General features: G+C 44.4%; 1 protein-coding gene across 3 annotated transcripts in view; it reads right to left on the reverse strand.

Moving 5' to 3' along the window:
- Positions 1–26,573, reverse strand: part of TTC28 (tetratricopeptide repeat domain 28) — a 581,552-nt gene that overhangs the window by 91,565 nt on the left and 463,414 nt on the right. For all 3 annotated transcript variants that reach the window (XM_082640381.1, XM_082640380.1, XM_082640382.1), the window contains 6 exons: positions 16,133–17,474; positions 14,341–14,864; positions 10,636–10,745; positions 8,781–8,910; positions 6,435–6,653; positions 4,078–4,243 (listed from right to left, as the gene is read on the reverse strand). In XM_082640381.1, the coding sequence (XP_082496507.1) occupies positions 4,078–4,243; positions 6,435–6,653; positions 8,781–8,910; positions 10,636–10,745; positions 14,341–14,864; positions 16,133–17,474 (2,491 nt within the window). The remainder of the gene's footprint in view (positions 1–4,077; positions 4,244–6,434; positions 6,654–8,780; positions 8,911–10,635; positions 10,746–14,340; positions 14,865–16,132; positions 17,475–26,573) is intronic.

Below are 26,573 nucleotides of genomic sequence, written 5' to 3' on the forward strand. Positions count from 1 at the left end.
GGCCATGGAGGGTGGTGTCACCCCACAGCCAAGGGCAGGAGGTTTGCATTTGAGAAAGACACATGGTCCAAACTGTCTAAGGAGAACTCAAGATCTGCTAATGTGGTGCATTAGAGTGACTGATTTGGGGGAGAAATAGTGGCCTTTAGATATATTAGACTAGAGATGCCTGGAAGATACCGAGACAGCTTTGGTTAGTGGGCAGCTGCAGCTACAGATCCAGAGGTTAGACATGCCTGAGCTAGAGTGGAGGGGGGAGTCACAGGGTACATGTAGAGAACAGAGAGGAAGGTGTGGTGGCTGGAGCATGGCACTCACGAAGAGGCAAGCACAGAAAAGAAACACAGATTGCCCTCCTACAACCAGATTGTGGTGTCAGGCTCCAAACCTTGGATTTTATTCTCTGTAAATTGAAATTACAGAAAGGTTTCTTTTTTTCTCTTTGAATTGCAGAATTGTTTATACATGGCTATTTATTTCTGACTTTAAAAATAATATATGTTCATTGTTAAAAAACTGAAAATAAGGAAAAGTACAAAGAATAAAATACCAAGCATCTATAATTCCATCATCCACCGGTAATTACCCCTAACACTATGGGCTATTTCCTTCCAAGGACTTTTTCTTACTTTTCATATCAGTATTTTGTATACATTACAAAATTTGAATTATACTATATACAATAATTCTAATCTTATTTTTTCACTTACTATTTTGTCACAAATATTTGACTATGTGCTTAAAAATTCTCTGTAAACATGATTTTAATTGCAACATAATATTATATTGATATAAATAATATTATATTGATATAAAATAATTTGACATTAAATAATTATGGATATTTCAGTTGTTTTTTTCTATAATATATAGAACTATTATAAATATTCTTATGTATACATCTTTACTCCATTTCTAAAATGAGAATTTTGGGGTCGAAGGGCCCATTTTTAAGATTTCTCATACTATTGGCAAATTATTTTTAGAAAGGCTAAACCAATTTATATCCCTAGAGTATGAGACTGTTCACTGCATCCACACTTTAAAAATATTTACTAATTTTATAGATGAAAAATAATTTAGCTGTCATTGAAATGTTTTCTTGAAACTGAGGCAGAAGCCAGTCTCACAAAAAACTCCACTTTAGTGAATTCAAACCATGCCACTAAAGTATTCAGTTTTAATATCAAAATCAAGAACTTGAGTTTAAGTTCACAAAAGATGAACCAATTTCTAATAAGACTAGTCCAAAGCAACAGGAAAGACCTCACTTCTGCCTTTCAAACTGGGGATCGAAGATACCAAGGGCAGCCCCCCAAATTCATCCTGAGCGTCAAGCCACCCAACATCCTAGAGACCCCTGAGGACTCATCCCTACTTGTGAGCTTTCTGTACAAGGTAGAGGGGAAAAGATTAAGGTGGGGAACAGAAGCAAGTTACAGTGCTTCCTCTCTCCCTGCCATTGAAGAAGAGCTGAACTATAACCCCAAAGTCATTTTTTTAATTCAGAAGGCACCAGGAAGCAAACTTAGTCAACCTCCAGTATCATATAAAAGAACTGCTGAGGCACAAGTGTTTGGAGTTAAACCATGGTGTCCAACAGGAGGGGTGCTGGGAAGAGTCAAAGGGTAACCCCCTTCCTTCTCATGATGAATTTTAACCTAGGTACATGAAAATTAGGATCAAGAGAAATCTGTATTTTCACACAGACTGAGCCCTCTCAGTGGTTTGTGTGGACTGCAATGCCCTGGCTGTGGCCACCACGCTGCAGTAAGGGAGAAGCGCACCTCTACATGGGCAGGGTTTCAGATGGCAGGTATTGCACACCCGGGTCCCTTCACAATTTCATCTCAGTTCAAGCTCTGGACTGTGGCCTTACAAGCTTGAAAACCTGCTGTTGTTAATGTGCTTAAAGAGACTTTGCCTCTTGGGAGCTCATTTTCATTAACCAAGGTCACAGAGTGGTACAAACCAGAATGCCAGTTTGTTAGGTACATTTTATATCTGCAAGTATATGTCATGAGAAGCCAAATGATAACCAGAAAGCAGAGGCCTGAACAAGGGAAGGGAGGGGGACAGCCTGAGAGGTCTCCTCCTGCAGACCTTGCACATCCTGCCTGGGGTGGCCGTCATTTAGTTTATTTCTCATCATCCTTCTGAGCTCAGCTCAAAAACCCCCTCCTCAAGGAAGCCTCCCCAACTCCCAGTATAGGTTTCCCCACCCCTGCTTATACATTTTCACTATGCCCCGCATTTTCATTTAAATACTTACAATGATTTTCATTACAAGACTGTATATGCTCTGTGTCTACTTTCTTTCAGTTCCCTTAGAGCAGGAGCTATTCCTGCCTCATTCATCACTCTTTCCCCCATCTCTAGTAGACACAGCACATAGCAGGCACTCAAATATTTGTAGAAGGGAGGGAAGGCAGGAAGGATGAGAGCATAATGACAGCAAAGTCCACCACAAGAACAGCCTTCCAATGGGACTTGGAGTCCCTTAGCCAAGATTCTCTCCCCCTTTTCACAGTGTCAGAAATGGGCACTGCTAAAGTCTGCCTTGCTTTCGCTCCCCCCTTTTTTTTTTGTTTCTACTGCTGGCCATCCCCTCCCCTCTAACACTCGCTTTGGATATGCAATACCTTTGATCAGGTTACAGATTAGTCAGACTAGCCTAAGCGCCTTTCTGTCTGCTGAAGCAGCTCTGTGTACCCCTGGCCTAACCTATTTTATGGTCATTTATAATTAAATCTCAGGGAGTAGCCTTATTTTCCAAGTTCGTGGGGTTCCCACACTGTGAAGCCCCTGTGAACACCACACCATTACCCAGTGTTAAGGACAGGGATGCTCCAAGACGCACGGCAGCCATGGGAGAAACAGGACAACAGTGTGGGCATGTGGCTGACGCCTGTTCATGCTTCATAAAAACAGAAGCTAGAGATGACATTCTTACATGCTTTGGCTATTGTCTCAAGTATGATATTAATTTTGATAATTAAAAGCAGAACAAGCACCGGCCCGGGAGTCTGGGTGAGATCTAGATTGTTTTGATCCCAGCTCTGACACTAACTCACTGTCGGCAAGTCCCATTTCGGTGCCAAATAAGGAGTTGGCCTAGATGACCACCAGAGCCCCTCCCTTCCGGCCTTGACATTCCATTATCGAATGGTTACTTTTCATCTAAGAGCTTGTCTCAGACTTCATAAACACCCAAAGATCAATCCAGCTGCTGGCAATGACTACCACACACTCGGGGAGTCTGAGTTAAGCATCTCTAAAGAAATCACAGCGATATCTTAGGATTTTCATGATTACAAAAGAAATCATTCAAGAGAAAAGCAGATGTCCTTGGAACCTGACACCAGTTCACACAGCAGATTTTCTGACACAGATCTTCTCAACATTTGTTAATCACAGGGTGGGGGGCTGAGACGCCTGGGAAATCTGGCTATGACCCAGCTCTAAGGGACTCTCTTCTTTCCATTTTCCCAGAAGCAGGGTCCTTGTGTAAATTATTTTCTATATATAAAATAGCCAATCATGATAAGACATTTCCATGAGTATATAACTTTTACAATATTTGCAAAAAAGCACTTTTCCTCCCCATCCTCGATATTGGGAGTTCAACTTCTTTCACCTCAGCCCCTCAACGCACAGATCCTGTCACTGGTAATACATTCTCAAACAGGCATTCAGCTACAGTACAAACAAACTCATCATGAATCTGTTTATAACCAAAAAAGCATCTCAACTTTAATTAGCTAATATGTTAAATTCGAAGTCGTGTTTATGTTTAAACATTCTACAAACCCATCTTAGAAAATGGGCATGTCTGATAAGGCCCTTCCCTGTCTGAAAGGAAATTACCAAAAATAATAAAGATGTCCTGCTAAGGGGTTTGCACTCCAGAGACATGTATTTGTTTCTGCTGCAGCAACTGTGAATAGACTGAGCACAATGTGTGAATGTCAGAAGATTTCTTCCATTAGCTCAAGCAGGACGTTTACAAAAGAGAAAACAGACAAAAACCCCTGAGATCATATCTGAAAGTGGGACTGGGAGCAGCGCACTACTTGCCTTGAGTAGTAAGATTCCACACCCAGGGCCTCCCGGACGCTGGCGATGTGCTGCTCTAGGGCCGAGCTGGTGGCTGTTGGAAGGGCTGCGCTGCTGCCAGCCTGGAAGTCACTGGAGTTTTCCACCGTGTTGTCTCCCAGGTAGTGTTCGTGAAACTTCAGAATCCCTGAAACAAGACAGGCACAGGCACAGCCAACGTTATACATGATTGGGGTGGGGGAAGGGAGGGCGGAGGACAGTGGGCAGCAAGGTCGAGGCTATGTGACCTCTTTGACAAGCATGCTGTCCTCCAAACCATGTGAAGAAATCCTGAAATCCGAGGTGTCGAGAGGGTTTTCAGAAGTCTGGTCAGTACGCTTTTTACAGCTTTCACCAGAAGGTTTGGTGCTTGAAAACAGGGAATTCAAGACAGGGTTTTTGATTTTGACGATATATATTCAGAAGCTCCTGGAATGATGATTAGTTCACATTAGTTCACGTATTTCAAAACAGATGCTTCTCAGAAGCACCAAACAGGGAAAGTTTCCTTTCAGGAATAGTGCATGAGCATGCCAAGGTGTATTCTCCCCAGAAACTGAACTCCTGACAAAAAATACAGCTAGCCAAATGGAAACTGTGTTACTCAGAGACCTTTCGTTTCACAAAAGCAAATCAAAATAAATATGTAGTGTAAAGGCCAGATAAAAACATTTTAAACCATCTTTAAATAAGACCAACTGGTCAATGGTCATTAATGGATTAAAGGAGCAAAAAATGATGGCTGTATGAAACTGAGGCAATCCGCAGTGGTTTTCTAGCAATAAACACAGGACATATTCTCAAATGGTGATGACGTGTGTCAGCCCTGGAAAATGCTGGTCCTCTCTGATTGGATTAAAGCCCTGGTGAAAGCTTCAGAGTCTCATTAAGAGCAAAGAGAAACGGAAAGAGAAACAATAGGAACCTCATAATACATGGCTCATTGTTATAGGGATTTGGATGTACCACCTGTCAAATCATGTTCCCAAAACATAACAACCACCGAGAGAAAGAGCTCAATGCCTCCATCATCAGCTGTGTCCTCCTGAGCATCAGGGCCCTCCGGGGGCTGGGATACACAGGGATTCATCCCACTGTGCACGACGCTCACCAAGTCACCATGAACACCACAACTTAAAACCTTTAGCATAAAAAGGTCAGAGGCAAGAATGTTCTTTATGGAAAGCCCATAAAAAACATGGAATTAAGGGTAAAATTATAGAAAGTGAGGCTGGGGCTTCCCTGGTGGTGCAGTGGTTGAGAGTCCGCCTGCCAAGGCAGGGGACACAGGTTTGTGCCTCGGTCCAGGAGGATCCCACATGCCGCAGAGCGGCTGGGCCCGTGAGCCATGGCCGCTGAGCCTGCGCGTCCGGAGCCTGTGCTCCGCAACGGGAGAGGCCACGACAGTGAGAGGCCCGCGTACGGCAAAAAAAAAAAAAAAAAAAGTGAGGCTGAAGCATAGAACACACAAGCATTCTCAGAATGTAATCAGAACCCAGGAAGCATCTCAGATCTGTCATCCAGCCATCATTTTCTTTTTAAATCAAAGGGACAGAAACGTAATCAAGAAAATCTTGTCAGTTCTCCTTGGCAGTTGAACTTTTTGAAATTGGCTTACAGGTATTCAAGAAGCCCATTCTTCAAGATTCCCAGTTATAAGATCCACTTCCTCAGTCAATAAACTCTAATTGGATCTGGTGTGTCTCCAGCATGGTAAAACCATCAGCATTTTGTTATGCAAAAAACATGGCCCTAACAGCTAATTAGTGGTTCTGTATTTAGTGAAATTGTTAAAGCCTGAACATTTAATCCTGATTTAATCAAAGGGGATTTTTACTTCTGAAATAGATTTACAAATGAACTGGTTAAAAATGGGTTTTGCTAAACTCAGAAATTTCCAGCATAAGACTTCATTTATATACTGTGATAGAGTTGCCATTATCGTTTTAGTCTCTTTAACTGTACCATGACAAAGGGTCACAATTATTAAATCATATCTAGAAAGAACTCATTCGGACTTATTACTTTATTAGCTAATGAACAACAGCTGCCTAAAAATAGGGCTGCTGGTGAAATTAATCCTCCTGCTCTCAGTCATCCTTGATAAATGCTTCCACATTCACCAGCGAGGAGCCGTGATTTCTTGGGGGAATGAGAAAGCTGGGCTGTCTTATTAATTGAATGCCCCACCACGGACTACCCACCGTGGCGGAAGATTGCTGAAAGCCGACATTAGCTCCTTGATCTGATCTATGGTAATGCACCTCTCCCACCTCTATTCACTAGACTTTCACAACCTAGTGTCTTAATTGCCCTGTTCCCACAGAAAGAGATCTTACCTGCCCCAGGAGCAAGCAGCCAGCTGTACAGGTAGCCCGCAGCCAGGGAATAGTAAAGCACTAGTCCCCTCTGGCCATTAACCATCTCTAAGATCTGATCAATAGTGACTGGGGAGTAGGGGTCGGAGTCCTGCTGTCCTGTCTGCCGTTCTACCAGGAGATCTGCAAACGCCCTTGTCCGTCCTCTTTCTGCCACAGCCAGGGCTTCATCATGATGGCCTAGGAGACAAAGGGATAGGCTGGGAGTTCACGGGGAGTATGCTTATCAGAGAGGGCTATCAGGTACAGAGACCCCGGGCAGGGAGAAACCCCACTGCCTCTCCACGCCAATGTGTGGCAGACTCTCAGTGAGACTGTTTCAAATTCAACCCGCTGCCTCAGATGACAGGTGCAGTGACCACTCTGCTCAAACCCCACATTTTCAGATTCCACACCACCGTAAGCCACCAGGCTTCCCTGTCTGGCAGCCACACCACAGGAAAGCTGACTGTTCAGAGCAGCCATCCTCAGCCCTGCCCACTCTCCCCCCACATCCTGAGTTACTCCCCGGCCTCCTGGCTTCTGACCCCATTCACTTGGCTCTTTGGACCTGATGCTCTGCACTTACCCTCTCACTTCCCTGCTCAGCTTGGATTCTGATTTGGCCTTGGCAGATGAGCCCTCCAGGACATGGCTCTTGACCATCTTTCTATTTCTCCTCGATGCAGCCCCTCTGTGCATCACATTGCCCAGCCCTGTTTCCACATTTCCCACCAAATTATACCTCTGTGCCCTCACACATGCTGGTCCATGTGCTCAGTGTGCCTTTCCCCTGTTTACTGAAAACAAGGAACCCCGATAGCTGTCCTGCCTATCTCAAAGACTAAACGAGGTCCTGTATGTGGAGGTGGTTGGTAGGCATTATTCAAAGCACAGTATATGTAACAAGTGACATTGTAATCACTAGAGCTGATACCTCATTCCATTCTGGGCACCCACACACTTGCTTCTCGTCTCTTCTCATTCCCATGGGCAAAGGGTTCAAACCTCTGAGGTCTCTAATTCTTTGAAACTGCTTCTCTCTCCTTCAAGCTTTTCCTCCGTCTTTCGATCCAACCTCTAATCCCACTTCATCTAAGAAACTAGTCTGTAATCTAGTTTAAAAGCTAATGCTCAAATATGAGAGCACAAAAGATAAAGCAACATCCTTTCAAGTTAGGATTATCAGAAGGAACACAATGCAAAGGATCTGCTTGCATCATAAATATACAAATGGAAGAGTTGCTAGAACTAAGGTCCAAAGAGAGGGCAGGCAGAGGCAGGAGACCAGATGCCGCAGCCCCAAAGCCCTTCAAGGATGCCCTGCTTCCTACCGTCTGAGTATCAGTAGAAAGTGGGGATTTGTAGGTGTGTATGCAAATGTCTTCTTTTACCCTATTAAGTTATTAACTGGAACAGCAGGGCCGATTTCTGTACACATTGGAAAATTGGCCCCAAAGTGCTAGACAGACTTAACACTGTGATTATAGTAGATAATAAACTGTAATCGCAGGCAATGAGCACAGTTACTAGATACATTTTTCAAGGGGAAGTTTGAGTATTCATACCCATAAAGCAAAGGACAGGTTATTGATAAGGCCTCAAAATCCAACTTCAAAGACATTGTTAATTCCAATGAATACCTCCTTAACCCAAGTTCTGGGTTGGCGAAAATGGTCTGCAGAGATGGACAGGCCTGAGGAGAGGCAGAGGACAGGGTGGCTGGAATAGGGTGGCTGAAACAGTCAAGGCCCAGGTAAGGGAAGGTGGATGCTGTCCCAGTGCAGTGCAGCCCACAGGCCTGGGAGTGTCGTCACTGACTATGTCACAGCCTTGGGGGCAGACAGTATAAACATTTATCAGACAGCAATATTAAAAGATGTGTGGCAGTAAAATAGGGAAGAGACCAGTGTCTTCTCAGGTACCTGTCCCCAGGTACTAATGGGCAGAGGGAACCTGGTGGGAGCACCTGTTTCAAGCATCCCTGTCTCCAGGACACCTTCTCTGGCTCCTGGGTCTGCCTGGCAAGCCACTTCGTTCCCACAGCACCCGAGCCCCTTTTACTCTAGTGCCAATCACACCCTCCTGGGCTCCCGACTTCTGTCTCCTGATAGGCTAAGAGCTTCTAGAGGTCAGGAACCGGGACTTCTTGACTGGCACTCGGCACATACAAATATTCGTTGCTTGAATGAACGAATGTTCAATGGCTGCGTTGTGGTTGTGGCTTCAGTCTGCCGTGACAACAAGTCATATTTCACCACAGCACTCACTAAACGACTCAGACGCAGGGATGCACGCACACAAGCGGGGAACCCCCGCTGCTCTCACCGAGGCTGACGAGCACTCGCTGCAAGGCCTGGTAGGAGGATGTCTGCAGGTCAAAGAGGGAGAGCTTGTAGTCCGTGCTCAGCTGCACCTCGTGTCGGATCGTTTCAAACAAGGCTGATGCTCTATAGAGCTGCAAGGAGGGGAAGAGAACGTTATCTGTTTTCCAGAAACCACCGTCTAGCCGTTCACCGACTAGAGACAATGTTTGCTCACATCTTGGTAGACAACAGAAAACTTGTTTTAAGAGATTTGAAAGGACGAATCTTTATTTCCAGGTAGGTCTTTGTGGACCTGAAAAGGCATCAATTAGATCCTACTCAGTAAATTATAATTTGTGTAATCAATTTTTGACAGACAAGGGGATCTAAAAGACAGGGGTTATAGACTCATAGTCTGAAACTTGTGGGAAAAAATCAGCTATGTACGCAATCAAGTGCTGATTTTGATTAAAACAAATGAAAAGCCTCTCCTCTTGTCATCAAGCAACTGTAATTCACCACCCCAACGCCTCACAGTGCGGAAGGGCTGGAACTGGAGCAGGTGAGGGGGAGCCAGGCTGGAGACGCCTGAGGCTGGGGGGGAAACCCTGACAGCAGCCGCGCTCTCAGGAGGAAGGCTTCTTGCAGGCAGTTCAGCTGAACCAGATGCTGCTCTGCACAGCAGTGCTCCAGGGAGCCACGTCCACTCACAGGCACACCCTGGTACCAGACACACGACACTCCTAAGGAGACACTGTCCTGCTGCTCTGAGGGGACCACAAGGTCAATGGGACAAGGCCTTTCTCTGATATTTATATGTGGAAACAGTATCAAATTTTAAATTCATGCAAATTTAAAGAATAGAATTCTAAGACTAAGGGATTTAGACTAGGAGAGAGGAATGTATTCCCAACCCTGCCACTAATTTGCTGGGTGACTTTTGGTAAGATTCGGAACCTCAGTTTTTTCTCTGTAAAGGGATGGTTATCACTCTACCTCACAGGGTTATTAAGGAATAAATCCAGTCAGTGAAAGTACTTTGAAAACTATAAATCACTATATCAATACAAACTTTAATTTTTGAAACCAGAAAACTAGAGAATTAATTCTTTAAATTGTAAAATGTCATAACATCCCAGGATGCTGTGGCACAAGTTCAAGCATATCATATCCTCACTCCCTGTGAGCACCTACGACAGGAGCCTGGGTTCACCAATCCTTGGCCCCCTTTGCTAGCACAGCACCCTCCACAGCAAGCGCTGCCTAAGCAGTTGAGTGTGTGATTTTAGATGCCATCTCACAATTCCTCCAACCTGACAGAGGAACCCATAATTCCAGGGATCTTTCTAATTTGCAGAGCCAGCACAGAGCAGGCTTCTCTTCAACTATTTGTGTGTATGCAGAAACATGAACTTTGTGTGTGTGTGTGTGTGTGTGTGTGTGTGTGTGTGTGTGAGAGAGAGAGAGAGAGAGAGAGAGAGAGAGAGAGAGAAGGGAGGGAGAGGAAGAGGGGAGAGAAGCATCTAGTGATATAACTAGAAACCTACAAAAACAGTAAATCCAATAATTATGAATACTTGGATTATTTACTTCTGTCATAAAATGTATATAATTTCATATTAAGGTTTAATGAGGAACAGTAGCACATAATACAAGAATTCCAAAGAAATTATTGAGAAATCTATCATACAAGTGAGTAAGAGTCTTTACTATGGTTCAACACTTCTGGGCTGATACAGGCTGGAAATCTTGTATGTCAAACCCAAGAGCACAGGTCAACACCCTCTGGCAAATGTCATCACTACTAGGATAGTAATCCCAAGGTCTTCCATGCTTCTAGAAACAAAATCCACTCGGGACAGGGTTCTCCTGCTCACCTGATGTTGGGCTTCCTCCAGGTTCCCACTCGCCCAAAGGGAGAGGCCAAGACCATGGCGAATTTTGGCTTCATCTTCTCTTCGGCCCAGCTGCTCTGCTAACCTTAAACCTGAATTCAGATAGAGAAATTTTGAGGACACATAAAAGACAATTCCATCCTGCCGAGGAGTTCTGGAGGGTAACTCTGGCTCAGGCGTATATAAACAGTGTTAGCAACACAGCTAGTTAAAATGCAGGACAAAAGCAGAATCAGCCAAGGCAGAGTAAGCATTCTTTTCAAATTCTGTGTCGGTAGTGACCTTTCCAGGTCACTCCAAGTTGCCCCAGCAAGAGCTCAGGTGATGGCTATCAGCAGGAGACAGGTTTGCAGGGCAGGCAGAAACACTGAAACAAATGGAACCTAACTGGCAGCCCTCCCAGCTGTGAAATCCCTAGCTTTGCAAATGAAAACTCCTGGCCTATAAGTTTACCTAACCCAATTCTCTGGCTGGCAAAAGTCTTTCTTGAAAGTTCCATAGTCAAGTACAGAAGCCCAGCTAATACTCTTTCCTATCACATGTGCACAGCATCCAATCAGTGTTGACAAGAGACACATCAGGTGTCCTCCTGGAAGCAGAATGCTCACACCGCCTGACCCTGCCTTCTGTTACTGATGCCACTGAGGCATTTCGCACCCAATCTGCCTTTCCTTTAAGGCTGAGACTTTGATGTGCCTCAGCGGGGTTGCAGAGCAAGAGCTATTATGAGTTGAAAGCTTTAAATGAGATTGTTCTCATTCTAATGGCCTTCAGATAGGCACCTGCAGTTTGGGTCACTTACTCACAGCAAGCTTCTGGATTTCAGGACACCAGCAACCTCCAGGGCTTTGTGGGAGTCAAATATGAAGGCAACCATTTATTGTACTGGTCACTAAGCAGTTCTCAGCATCACTTTGCCCTCATTATCCTGCTCTCTGTACACAGGAGTTAGCTTGTGCAGAGACGGCAGGAAGGCTCCCACACTACAACTGCACACACAAAGGAAGGTCTTCTTCTTTCTAATCTAATTCCGGGTGCATGGGAGCCTGCCTCTGAGCGTGCTGGGCCCACAAAATTTCAGACTTTCGAAAAGGAATTGAGTCAGTTGAGAGGCTAATAAAAGTGATACTCGGGTTCAAACTCATAAAATATCATGCATCTCAAAATGCACATAACTCAGAAAACTTAGAAACAGCATTTTAAATTTAAATCATGTCACCGGGTAACAAAAACAATATGTATTTGCAAATTATTCGCATTTTAAAATACTTCATAGAGTAGGAACAGAAATAAAAGAAATGGTTTTTGGGTGAAAACCAGGAGGAGACCGGTTGTTTTAACTTTCAACAAGCTAACCATATTCATTCAGCAATACAGCTCTCCCTGCTAGGCCTGGGCCTCTGAGTTGGAAGTAAAAGTCATTGAGGCAGCTCCTCCAGAAGGTATGTTCTGTGCAAGGAGGGAGTTGACTTTGCTCCCTGCTGGATCCCCAGCGTGTAGGACACTCCCTGGCCCATAGTCAGAAGTTCAACAATGAAGAGCTAAAAGCCCACTGGACAGACATGGTATCTGTCCTTCCCCAGTTTCTACCTGCTTCTGCCTCTTAGGAATCTGACCCACCCATCCAGCCCTCCTGGAGCCTAGTTTGCCAGAAACTAGTTACATGACTCCAGGTAAGTCACTAAATTGCTCCAGCCTCCCTTTCTTCATTTGCAAAAAGAAAAAAAGCTGGATGAGACCAGTGGTTTTAATCACGGGTAACCATACAAATCACGTAGAGAGCTTGTTCCAAAGGCTCTGACCAGGCCTGCCTGTGAGATTCTATTGCATGTGGGCAGGGGGATGCTAGTCCACAGGCCTGTCTGAAAGCCAGGAGGGAGAGAGAGTACCGAAGTGGTTTCCAACTGAACTGTCCCCTCACTTCAAGAGGCTGCAGACCCAACTCAGAGCACTCAGAAAGGGCCTTCCAGGTGTCCTGCACCTGAAACAACTCATGCAAAGAGGCATCTGGTCAGGTCCACGAGGTACACCAGGCTCTCTGGTAGAGCACATCCACGAAAAAGACACTGTGGAGATGGCGCGATAAGAATTTAGATCTCTGCAAGACTTAAAATTACAATAAAAATAAACAGAGTTTTCCATAAATATAGAATTATGTTACAATATCTTAGGCAAAGCAGCTGCTTCATGGAAATAACATTTCAGGAAGTACCAAAGAACACAGTTGAAAGGTTGTCATACACTGGGTCTGAATTTAATAGTTTCCACATATTCAATTGAAAATCGCCCCCAGTGTGTTAGAATTTTACCAGTCTCGGTTCAGGAAACCAAAAGCCACCTCTCATATTTAATGCATTGAGGCAGAGCTCCCACTGAGTGGGAGCCAAATCGTGTCTGGGAAGTGGCTTCTAGCCTCTCAGTAATCTCTCAGCCTGCAGGCCAGAGCAAGACTGGTCTGTGCAGAGGACCACAGCGACCATCAGCCCCTGGCCCATTCTCCACTTCATGTGCTGCTTCCCTCTCTCCCAACTTCCAGCTGGGGATCAGAAGTAATCGTGGACATGACTGCCCCAGCCCTGCTCTGTGCTTGGGAGGTTGAAAGAACTGCATACAAGGTCTTGTGTGGTTCCTGAGGTCAGGAAACCTGGACTGAACCCCATGCCACCACTGACTGACCGCATGGTCAGGATCAAGCCACTATAGTCTCTGAGCCTCAGGTCACTTAGCTGCCAATGGGAATAAAAAGATACAACTCTCATGGTTACTATGAGAATGAAATCCAATTAGATAAACTATATATGCCAAAAAATTCTGGAAACTATAAATGACAGTTTTTGCTTGAAATCAGCAACCATTTCCTTTTACTAGTGAGCCAAGAACACCGTATCTGCTGTTTTTCCCTCCCAGGATGACAGGATGCCATGTGCCCGTGTGAGAGGAAGTGCTTTCCAGAGGAGGGTTACAAAGGGGTGGAGGGCAAACACACTGCTGTGGGGCTCCTGCTTGGCGAGGAAGGAAGCGTCCAAGGCCTGACTGTACGCAGGTAACTGCATGGAGCCTGCCGGAGAGGAGAGGGGGTGGGGGGAGGGGGTGAAAAAGAGGGGAGGGAGGGAAGCAGTCACTTTCTGGGCCTGCCTGAAATAAGCCTACTGTGGCACCAGCCCAGCACCGTGGGTAACCAGCACCGGGAAACCTGGCTGATGGCTTGAGCGACCCTCAGACGGGTGCTTCTGGATTAGACCCCAGCTGCCACATTGAAATGGACTTCTACACAACTTTGATACAGCTTATTTTCTAAAGGGACAATGGGCCCGGAACAGCTGCGCATTTTTCCTCTGACTCAGGCACTTAACTTGTACACTATTAGATCTAACTTGACCTTGTGTAGAATGTGTTTTTTACTCAGTAGAGGGCCCTGAAAAGCAAGGAGGGTGTCAGCTCCTTGGACAGCTGGCAAGCAGAGCGAGACAAGCTGGGTAATGCATCCTGGACAGTGGAAAGCCTTTGTACTACTAAGGAACGCCCAGTGGGGGACACCATGGTTTTGGAGTTGAACTGATGATGTGGCCTCTGAGATCCTCACTCCATGCAGAGGTGGCCACTCACACCGTGCACACCTCCTTCTGAGCAGACTGTGAGCTCAGTCTCAGGGTAGACCGAGAAGCCACAACAGACCTTTTCACTTACCTTCCTGCAAGTACATGACTGCCTGGGAATAGTTCTGCAAAGCATGATGGGTCCTTCCAAGGCTACTATAAGACACCGTCTTGGCCACTAAGTCGTTCATCTGTGCAGCGATGCTCAAGTGCTGTTCTTGATAGACCACGGCCCTCTCAAAGGTGCCCAGGGACTCGTAGGTCAGGCCCAGGTTCCCATAGGCCCGTCCCTGGCACGTGGGGTTGTTGGTTTCCTCTGCTATCTGCAGATCCAGCTGGTGGTACTGCAGGGCTGTATCGTATTCCCCCATTTGCTGGTAAACGCCCCCCAGGCCACAGGCAGCATCACTTTCCAGAGCTCGGTCTTTCATCTCTCTAGCAATGTTCAGCTGGCGTTCAAGGCAGGAAATGGCTTGTTCGTAATTCCCTAATTGGCTGTGCAGACTTCCCAGCTCTCCATAGGCCTGGGCTTTATTAAAGGCCTCCCCGAGCTCATGGGCAACCACGAGCCTCTTTTCAAAGCACACAAGGGCTTGCTGCAAGCTCCCCATTGCCCTGTGGGGGATGTAGACAGAAAAGCAATGATATTATTTTGTGCAGGTGCAGACATGCTAAAGCCCCTGAGAAAATGAAAAGCATTTGTCACTGTCACTTACTATAGAAGCTCTTAACTTCTCTTCTAGCTAAAATCTATCATGTGCCCTTAGAGTGAGATGCAGGGGAATTTCATAATCTGGAAAGCAATTCAAAAGTCATCCCTTAGTGACCTTCCCAAGAGCTTGAGATTCAATGGGATATATACCCCAGAGGAAACATAAAATATATTAATAGGCACAATGATAGCAAGTGAACTGTTTGGTTCTTTGGGCCTCCCAATTTCCACTACTGCTTAGACTATGTTTTTGAATTCACTTTACAATGGCTATAAATCTTTCACCCTTAGCTTCTCAGAGCACTCTGTGGGTGATGATTTAGTCTGACCCTTGCCCTTCCTCCACTCCAGGAGCCCTAATCCCCTGCCTATCTGGAGAGGCCATATATTCTGCAGACACAGACACCTTCTTGGTTTGCCCACATTCAGAAGGAAAGCACCACCTTGGCCAACAGTGTATCTTTTTGTGCTGCTAAGAGATGACACGATAAGAGTGAGAAGAGCATGGATTCTGGCGGCAGACCAAACCAGTTGTGTAGGACACATGAATCCCTTTTCCGGAGCTTCAGTTTCTGGATGCTAATAAATCCCACATCCCATAGCAGATGATAATAAATGTAGACTAATACAGGATTGCTATAAATATTAAGCAAGGTATCTATGCAAGGTGGCTAGCATGACAGTATATATTTATTCACTCCCACTATTATGAGGTGGCTTTCCCTAAAAGCAACAAAATGGGGTCCAAGTAATTGGTGGGTATAGGTGTTATATTAATGAACACATCCATATAAGGTGAGGGGCATTCAGAAAATATAAGTTAGATCGATTCATTCATCTTTCCCGTGCCTATTATCTCTTTTATTCTGCTCATTATGATGTAGTCAAAAAGGTAGTGCATTTGGAGTCAGAGAGCCCTGGGTTTAACCTCAGCTGTCCCTTTTAAGCTGTGTAATCTTGGACATAAACTCTGGGCCTTAGTTTCTTCCTATATAACATAAGGGTAAAAATATACCCTGCTAATTTCACAGAATTATTGGAGGAACAAAATGAGGAATGCATGGAAATGATTGTAGTCAATAAGCTGCCATGCAGACATTAAGTGGCCATTACTTTCACAACTGCTCCTTGTGCAGGTTTATCAACCACATTTGTCCTCTGTCATTTTTACCTGTGTCCATTTCCCAGGCCCCGGTAAGCCTTGGCTTGGTCTTGCATGCGATTTAGACTCTGGGCAACAGATAAATATTGTTCATAGTACTTTATAGCTTCCTCATAGTCACCCAGGGCCTCGTAGCAATCCCCCAGGTTGCCATAGGCCCGGCCCCTGTCGAGCACAGACTCGTTTCCACTCAGCTGCTGCAGCATGGCCAGCTGCTGCTCGAAGTAGCCGATGGCTTCTTCCATCACATTCATGTTCATCTTTGTGATGCCCATGTTGCCATAGACCTGAGCTTCTAGACTCGGATCTTTCAGCTTCTGCCCTAGATCCAGCTGCTCTTCATAACACTTGAATGCCATCGTGTATTTCCCAAGGGCCATGTAGACGGCTGCCAGGTGCCCATGAGCTCTGCACTCTCCCGGCAAGTCACTCAGCTCCTGATAAACCTCCAGTTCCTGTGTGTGATAACCCAAGGCCTTGTCGTGTTTCTGGATCATTCGGTATGCAGTGCCCAGGGCTGCATATGCACTGGCCTCCAGTCTTCTGTCCTTTACATGGTGAGCCAAGCCCAGCTGCTGCTCATAGAATTTTATTGCACCACTGATATCTTTTTTACAGATGAATATATCACCCAGGTTCCCCAAGGCTCGAAATTTAGCCTGGGAATTATTCAGGGACTGGGCTAGGGACAGCAGGTACTTCTGACACTCTTCGGCTTTGTTAAAATTCAGCAGAGCCTTGAATGCCAAGCCCAAGTTGCAGTAGGCTTTTGCTTGGCTCAATTTGTCATGAAGGTCTTTGGCCAGGGCCAGATCCTGCTCATAGTACTTCACCGCCTCCTGGTAATTTCCAAGGCAGTAATGGGCGTAGCCAAGATTGTGGCAGACCTTCCCTTCTCCTTCCATGTCTTGAAGCTCAGGAGCAAGCCGGAGGTACTGTTCGTAATAGGGGGCAGCCTGGACGTACTCCCCTCGAGAGCAGTGGAAGTTGCCCAGGTTGCTGAGGGCCCGGGCCTCGCTCTGGATGTCACGCAGCTCCCGAGCGATGTTCAGGTGATTCTGATAGTGCTGCAGGGCCCGGTCGTGGGCACCCAGGGCCTGGTAGGCCACGGCAAGGTTCCCGTGTGTGGATGCCTGTGAGGCACGGTCATTCACTTCCATGGAGATCTGCAGCTCCTGCCGGTGGTACTTGACAGCCTGGTCGTACATGCCCAGAGCATTGTAGGCATTGCCCATATTCCCATAGGCACGGCCCTGGGCGGCGTAATCACTCAGCTCCTGGGCGATGCACAGGTGGGTCTTGTGGAGTTTCAGTGCAGTCTCATAATCACCTTTCATCTGGTGTATGATTCCTGAGAAAGAGAATAAAACAATAGAAAAGGGTTGAAATGACTGATTAGCAATATAGAAAAAATGTAATTTGCAACTCAATTTATACTCAAATACAATCCAGATGAATTAAAGAATTTAAAATAACAGAAGGTAGAATTAAATATTTATCAGCTCTCCAGAGGGGGGATAGCTTTCTAAGCTTCAAAGCAACAGGAATATAAGAAAAAACCTGACAGATTTGGTTACAAAAATAGTAAGTTTTATACTATAAATATATATCTAAAATTAAAAGGCAAACACAATACTGGAAAATATATGAATTATACAAAAAAATTCAATAGCTATCTTGTATAAAGATTTCACTTGTTTCATTTTTTAAAAAATCAAGACCCCAATTTACTGAAATAGGCAAAAATAGTAAAAGTGAGCAGACAACTCACATCCAAGGAAATACAGAGTAACCACAGGGGAAAATGTTAATTTCTTTTAATAATCAAAGAAATGCAAAATAAAGCAACCCTGAAGTACCATTTTACTTCTACTAAATTAGCAAACAAAAAATTTAAACAATACCCTATACTGATGAGGTGGCCCTCAAGCTGGTAAACACATCAACTGCTGGACACAAACGGGAACAGCCTTTGGAGGAGCAGCATGGCAAGAACAACACACAGTGCTGCTCAGACCCTGCAGTCCTGCTCAGGGGAATGTCTTCTAAGGCAATCATACGACAAATGCAAAAGCTGTATGCATAACAATCTTCACTGCACCATTATAGATTAGTGGAAAATCAGAAACATCTTCAATGGCAAACAACTTGGGGATTATATGAGTACATTTTGGTATATCAACTCACCAGGGGATTATGCAGTCATTAAAAAGATAATTATGAAGTCTATGCAGAAAAATGGGGAAAAAAGAGTTCTTGCAATAATGTTAAGTGGAAAAAGCAGAAAACAATGCTGCACGCTCCCTGACAATGACTAGGAAAACGAATGTGTGCACATGGACAAGACCTCGAGGGTATTATGCAAAAATAAAGACAGTTGCCTTGTTAGGTGATAGGATTTGAATGAGTTTTGTTCCAGAATTTCTTGTAATTCTGCTATCTAGCTTTTACAGTCAACAATAACAGCACTTCAAAGAGCCCTCGTAAACTATGCTATAGCTGCTAAGCTAAGCTGTTGTTTTTACAGGCAGTTCAAAATGAGATAGATCATAAATATCATAAATATAAAGTAGTTCCAAACGAGGGATATAATAAAAGTAACTTGGGAAGCGCCTTTAAGGACAGCCTGGTTCATTTCAGTTGGGGCTGGGATGGGGAGGCACAGAAAAGGTCTGGAGGGATCTAGTATGCAAATAGGTTTCTCTTTGCCCTTGGTTTTGAACATGCTTTTCTGTGCATCAACGTGTGAACTTTGCACTGGTGACCAAAACCTGCAGAAGTATAAGAACTCAAAAACACCAAGACGGGTTGCTAAAATGTCTGAACTGAAAATAGAGGCACTGAAAAAGCAAGCTATCGAAATCCAGCCTCTGCAATTTGCTTATCTCTACACCTTTCATTCTTTCCTTCCTTCCTTCATTTACTACACACTGACCCAACAAATATTAACTGAATATTTATTGTGTACTAAGCCTTGTGGAGGGCAGCACACAGAGAGAGAAATGAAGACACGTGTCTGCCCTCAGAAAGCACACAGGGTCATAAGGGAGACAGTCATGAAACAAATAATGTCAATACACACAATAAAAGCTGAAGTGAGCGGGGCGTGGGAGAGAGAGGAGCATGCCAGGGCCACTCCTCTGGTCCTGACTTCCTCCCCTGCCTGCAGTGGAGGTCTGCCCTGCCCCAGGAGTCGTGCTGAGCTCTGGGTCCAGCCATCTGTATTAACTGGATTTAGGGCACTGGATAAATCATTTAGCCTCTTTGAGCTTTTTTTAGTTCATCTATAAATTGAGGAAAATAATAATCTTGATACCAACCTTAGAGGATAGTAGTGGGGATCAAATGAAATAATGTATGTGCAAGTGCACTGTAAACTATAAAGTGAAATTCAAATATTAGTTACTGAAATTACTATATGCTTCTAGGGAAGGGAATTCTCGAGGTGGTAGAGATTAAACAAACTATGGTAATTCTGTGTATTTTCTTTTATGAGTAAAATATTTCATAGTTTAAGCAAATCATGGTACTCTATATGACAGAATAACATGGTGCCATTAAAAATGGTGAAGTAAAAAATAATAGATGAAATAGAAGTTTATATACTGACATGGGAAAAATTATAATATATCAAGGGGTTATATGGGCACAGACAGTACACTTAATAAAAACATTAATAGGATGTATGTATATACATACATGTTTACACTTATACATACAGCACACATTTTTTAAAAAGGTAACAGTAGTGATCTTCGAGTGGTGAAATTTTGCTTATCTGTGTTTTAAATGGTTTTTCTATGATGAATGCACAACACTTGGTTAAAAATTACTCAAATTTTTGAAACTCTGCTCTAATTAGAGCAACATTCCTGAGGACTGGAGATGTCACTGGCGTCCTAGCTGGAAAGGTCAGGTCTTCAGAGCCTGTCTCAAGGTTAGAAACTCTAAGGTGCCAAAAGGCACTACCTTAGCATCACCTGAAGGAAGCCCTCTTAGTGACAGAAACATTTCAGTTCTGAAGACCTGAATGTGGCCTGTATCCCTAAACGGCTTTTATCTAAAGAAAAAACTTGTAGGTTTCAAATTTCCAAGTATCCTTAGAGGAAATGAATCATTTATTCCCTCTCTCCTCAGCTTCTGCATAAGGAGAAATAAGGGGCAAGACACCTGACCCGTCATGAGTGCACAGTCATGAACAGAGCCAGAGCTGGGGAGGGCAGCATGAGTGCCCACACATCCCTCTGAGCACTTTGCCCCCCAGCAATGCCTTCACATTGATTTTTTTCCCCACAGCTTTTGGATTTCACTGCAATGATTTTTAAGCCAATATGATCACTGATTGGTTGCTAAGGCAGTGTTAAGAGGAAGCAAGCAGTGTGGGACCTTCAGAGAAGGAAACTGAGGAAGCTCAGGTTTTTTTGTATGCACCCTACCGCTAAAGAAACAGGTCACCTGGCTAGCACCCCATCCTCCCCACTTGTACCCCATCCTATAAGAAGCTGGCTAAGTATCTGGAAGGCACACTATAATGGAAAAGGCACAGAACTTTAAGTCAGAAGCCCCATTTTACAAGCCTGGCTCCCACCTCATTCAGCTGAGTATTTTGAGGCCCTAAGTTTCTGTCTCAGAGCCTTTGTTTTGTTTTTTTTTTTAATTGAAAACTTTTTGGTGTTTTTGGTTTTCTTATTAATAAGGCCAGGTTATAATCATCTCAAAGAAATGGTATGAGAAACACAGTAGTGTATATCAATAGGCTTTGCTAACTATCGCATGCTTCCTAAACACAGTATGAACAGTATTCAGAGAGTGAGCGTTCAAAGGAAAATAATTCCATTTCTCTTGCTCTCAGGGCCTCAAGAGTCTGGCTAGTTAATAGGGAACAGTTGGGATGATAATGGCTACCCAGGGTTCAATGATTTGTGAAAGAAACTGCCTGCTGGTTACAGCAAAATGATCTGACCCCCAGCCAGTTTGCCCACACACTCCCTTTCGCCCCCGCCTTCCCCCTCAGCTGACACTTCCAAGGGTTTCTAGAGAAGCATAGGAAGATTCTCAAAGCAAAGACTTCCAGACACAGGCAAGGGTAGAGGAGATGGGACGGCAGAGGTGGGAATTTTTTCTTCTGCCCTGTGTCTGCTCTGTCCCAGCCGCTGCCAGCCTGGAGAATTCTGAACGGAACATTACACACTCTTGGCAGCTCTTCTCTTTGTTGAGGCAACATAAAAGCGGCCCTGAGAGCTGCCAGCAGAGTGACTGCGCATGCTGAGGAGATAATCTGCAGATCCTCCTTCCCTTTCGAGACCACAGCTTGATTTTCCAGGGCTGTCACTCAGATGAAGACTTACAGAAGGCCTGTCAGAGGGCATGCTAGGTGACAACGTGCTGCAGGGAGGGGAATTAAATGAAGATTAGTGGGGCAGAAGATCCTCACAAAGCCCAGTTCTCACAGGGCATGTAGAGAAATGACACATGCTTATGGATTTATACATCCATCCCCACAGTAAACCTCCACCTATGCATCAGGAATGGTCACTGCCATAGGAATAATAAGAGCTACTGCAAAGACCTGTGGTGAGGGCCAAGGAGTCATGCTTATGAGAAGCTAGCACAAGCGCCTGGGACATAATAAGTGCTCAATACATTTTGCCTCTATTGTTAACCATTACCAGCAAAGATCAAGGGAGGTGTGAACAGGACAAGCCTAACAGAACTCTACTGAAACTGGAATAGTTAGCATCTTAGCAGTGAATTCTGGCAGCCTTTTCTCTTGCAAATTCTCTAAAAGTAGGGCCTCATTGTACTTCTACAAAGGATGTGTGCATTCTTCTCATTTACTGAAAATATTATTATTTTGATTATTAATAGTACACAATCCAAATGGGGCTTTAAGAGCTCATCTATTCTTTCCCACTGCTTTCAAACAGGTTGAGTTCGGCTACATTCTAGCCAAATCACCAGCTATTCTCAAAGGAAATATCAAGATTTGGGAACTGGAAGAGTCCTCCTAACTTTGTAAATGACGTGACCCTGGCCCAGTGAGAGGAAGTGAGTTAGCGACAAAGCAGAGAGAAGGACTCTCGACCCACAGACCTTCAGCTATACCAGCCCACCTGCTTTCAAGATAAGCAGAAGACATAAAGGAACTGTATTTAGTCTCACTAGGTGTGACACAGGACAGTAGCTATACTTTTAAAAACTTCTCATCTGCTAGGAATACATATGGAATTACTTACAGATGAAACAACACAGTGTCTACTATTTGCTTTAAAAATACTCCCGCAGAGGGGAAAAGTAAGTATATGTTTGTGTTTATGAAAATAGATGAAATGATATTAGCAAAATGTTGATAATTGGGAATTGTTGTCATTTGGGGATTCATTATACTATTTTCTCTGTGTGTATATGTATGTGTCTGAAAATGTCCATAATAAATAGTTAAATCAAATAATTGAGATAGGCAGAAAGGTCTGTAGCTCCTTTTGGATCAGGAAACTCCCTCATAAGTAAGTCCCAATATGAACGTTTAAGTTTACTTTTCGTCTTCGGGACCTCAGCAGAAAAAAAGAAACCAGCTGGTCACCAGCCTCTACAGCTATACCAGCCTCCATACATATCCTTCTCCAGGCTGGGAGGAAGACATGTGTAGACAAAGCAACACAGCACTTTGTCCCATTGCCCTGATTTGTTTATCATCATGATATTTAGTTTTGTCTTTAATTTCAAATCATCTTAAAGATAGGGTGATACTTTGACTATCAAAGAGGCAGAGTGGGAAGGGATGGTAAAAACAGCTGAGAAAACCTGCTCCACAGAATATTTTGCAGCACTGCATATTCTCAGCTGCTTCTCCCAATCCTCCCCCTCCCCAGAAGGGGCCCCAGTTTCTCCTGGGGAGCCATTATTCCAGCTCCAGACATCTCTAGGTTCCCTGGACCCTCTCTCTCCCTCTCAAGTTTCCACATAAGAGTTCTCTACAGTGTACTTAAAATATCTCAAAGCTTGGGGTGGGGAGGAGGAGACAGATCTTGTTAGTAAACAAATGTCTACAAAGGCAAAAGAGCATAGTGTTCTGTGTTATAAATACAACCAACCAGATGTCTTAACTAACTCATTTTCAGGTGACTATTTATGTTCCCGGAGACAAGTCTCCATTATTTTTGCCAGTGGAAGACAGCAAAGGTATAGATATTTTTAAATGTCAGATCATTCCAAAATTGCTTATCATATGACTTCAGCTACAAGCATTTTCCTGGTAGGTAAGTTTTTCCTGAGAACCTGTGCCTGGCTGTCTACTTGATGATCTCATTCACTCCTCAAAACAATCTTGTGAGGTCAATATAGGGTTCAAGAACTTAATCAGGTCCATATGGCTCTAAGTGGCAGGACTGATACAGGAGCCTGGTTCTTCTGACTCAGGAGTCCATGCTATTTCACTTGCTCCCCTTCTGTAATGAAGCTGGCATGCCTTCTAGTGAAAGGTGGTCATGATTTTATACCCACTTCTTCTTTATTAACATTAGTATACTGTTGTGGCAAACCAACCCTCTGGCAGCTATGTAAAAACAGACCGATGGGCTGGTTAAATTTGTTTCTAGAGCAGAGAGGTATACATTAGAGACCAGAAAACCCTAAGAGCTCTGGAATGTAGGGGGAGGCGGCAGATGTAATTGTCAGTGTGGGCATCACCTCCGGAGAACTCTTGGGCCATCATCTGTCTCTTCTGCCCTCATTTATCTTAATTACATTCTGTCTACTTTTTCTACCAAACCCACCAGGCTCTTCCTTTTCCTCCAAAGGGTAAGTGAAGTTAAGAGCCTGTTATCTTCTTTTGTTTCAACAGCAATTGAGGATGTCTTCAGTGACATTGAGAGTACAGTGGCACTTCTGTCCCAGATCCCAACTGCCCTTCCCTCTGTCTCAATCCTGAGGAGGTGGCTATAATAAAACGGAGGAAATCCTTGCACGTGCCACCTCTCCCTCCCATAAACACGTTTCACTGGAAACTACCTGTCCTACCACCCTCCAGCTTTACTGAGGTATAATTGACAAATAAAATTATATACATTTAACGTGTACAATGTGACTTGATATACATATACATTGTGAAATGATTACCACAATCAAGTCAATTAACACATCCATCACCTTTTTGTGGTGAGAATGCTGAAGATCTACTCTCTTACAGTACAGCATTATTAACTATAGTCACCATGCTGTACATTAGATCCCTAGAACTTATTCATCTTATAACCAAACTTAATAAAATGAAGTCGAAAGAGAAAGAGAGAGGCACTAGCTGCTCCATCCCCAGCCCTCAAGGCTTCCCTTAGGCTGAACAGAGACAGAGGCAGCTCCTCTGTAGTCCCCTCCTGCCACCGCCCCAAAGGCCTGGGCTGAGTGAAGGCGACAAGAAGCCAGCCTGGAACCACTGGAGCTCACAAATACTTCACTGGCTTCATACATGGCCCCACTTCCTACCTTCCCTCGGATAGTTAAAAACCAAGACTGCAGGTGAACAGCCCAGTAATTCCCTGGGCCTGTACGGCTGTAAATCCTGAGGCAGTGGGGAAGATTAATTGTGCCATGAAGTAGGGGAAGTAATAATTAAACCTATTAAAAAGAAGGTGGCTGCAGAGGGGGCTCTGGAGATGGATGATGAGGTAGGAAGTGCTAGGCACAGTCATCCCTAACGGCTGTGACCAGGCCACTGTGAGGGAACTTGGTGAGAAGCCCAGAGCAGAGTGAAAAATATGCTGGGCCTGCCTGGCCAAGCCTGGCCATTAGTCACTGTTTGGAAAAGGCAAAGTATGCCTGGTTTTCATTCTGGTTCACAATAAGAGGTGGGAGGCACCCTCATAAGTTAACAATGCTGAGAATGTTACAGGGAGTTAGTTTCAATATGAAACAAACATTTCTTTTGTTTCAAGCCCTGGGGTAGAACCACTGAAATGCAGAGATAGCTGCTTCTGCTCCTCCCTTGAGCTGAGCCTCTAGATACTGGACTGGTCCCACCTCCCTGGAGCACCTTCTGAGGGTTCCTCTGGCCTGTAGTGTAAAGAATAAGCCAATTAAAACGGCATTTACAAGCTTTCTGGATCCAGGCCAGCTTTCTGGATTCAGGTCCAGCCCAGCCATCCCTGCCCTGTGCCCCCTGCGCTGTGCCAGCCACGAAGCAGCCCCCTTGCCCTGTTGCTCACTCCCATGCTGCCTTGGATGCCTGACTTTCTCATCCCACTCACTTGGCTTGGCCTGCCTTTCTCCCCATTCTGAGATGGACTTTACTAATGCTCACTGTTCTCTGGTTCTCTTCTACATCCAGGTACCTATTTTCCCACTCATTAGAAGTTAGGCATGACCAAGTGACTTGCTTTGCCCCATGAAGTGTGAGCAGAAGTGATATGTTACTTCCAGACAGAGCACTGAAGGGCTGGACTACAATATTCCACACTCTCCTCCACTGCCCCACTGACTGTGGAAGCTGTGTGTTCCAGACAGCGCCGCTGTAGGGAGATGGAGCCACGGCAGGCCTGGATTAGTGAGTTGCCCCAGAGGGCTACATGAACCTGTGGTAGGCTGTGCATGAACACAACACTTTGTTGTTCTGGGCCACTAAGACTTGTGGGCTGTTGTTACTGCACCAGACCCTAACACATCCTGATGGATGTGCCTTCCAATATCAATACTCCAAGCCTTGTCATACCATACAATTTCAAACTGTCCTCAAAACTCTGTGTCAGAAGAGAGATAGCTATTAATAGACATTTATTTCATGAGTGGTTTTGGGGTCATCCACACCTCTGGATGTTCTAAATTCTAGCCCTGGATCAAGTGAGACCACTAAAATCTATAAACTTGAACCAAATTACCTTCGACTCACACAGAATAGGCTTAAGTGAATTGAGGTTTAATCTTAATGTCCTAATTAGTTGATTTGTTTTTGATTCAAGTTTGACAGTAGAAAAAGTGCACTGAAATCTATTATAATCTTTGCTGTTAAAATTTTTTGACCGGTATAAACTTTGTTACCAAATTCCCTTACATAAAACCTCTCTTGAGATATTTCTTTCAGAATTCTGTTTTCCTTCCTCTGTGGAATTCTATGCTCCTATCTTTTAGGTAATGAGAATTATGTGTTTCTATTTTTGCTTTTGGTCACCAGGAAGCTCTGACTCGAATATGAAACTGTTTAACAACTAAATATTTTAGCCTTTATGGGCTGCATGTTTAGGCTCTTTTCTTTAATTTTGGTTTCCTACTTTTATTTGTATTTCCTTGATTTTCTATTTCTAGTGTATCATCATTTGATAAGTTAAGTAAAATCCTTTATGGAATGAAACAAGTTATAAACAAGGACGCAATCAAAAACCCCTTCCACACCTGCTGTATGCTCAGCTGACTTTACCTCAGTAATCTGCCTATCCCCCTAGCCTGTCACTTCTTGACTTTG

The sequence above is a fragment of the Mesoplodon mirus genome (genome assembly GCF_964341445.2).
Source record: "Mesoplodon mirus genome assembly, chromosome: 13".
Lineage (NCBI taxonomy): Eukaryota > Metazoa > Chordata > Mammalia > Artiodactyla > Ziphiidae > Mesoplodon > Mesoplodon mirus.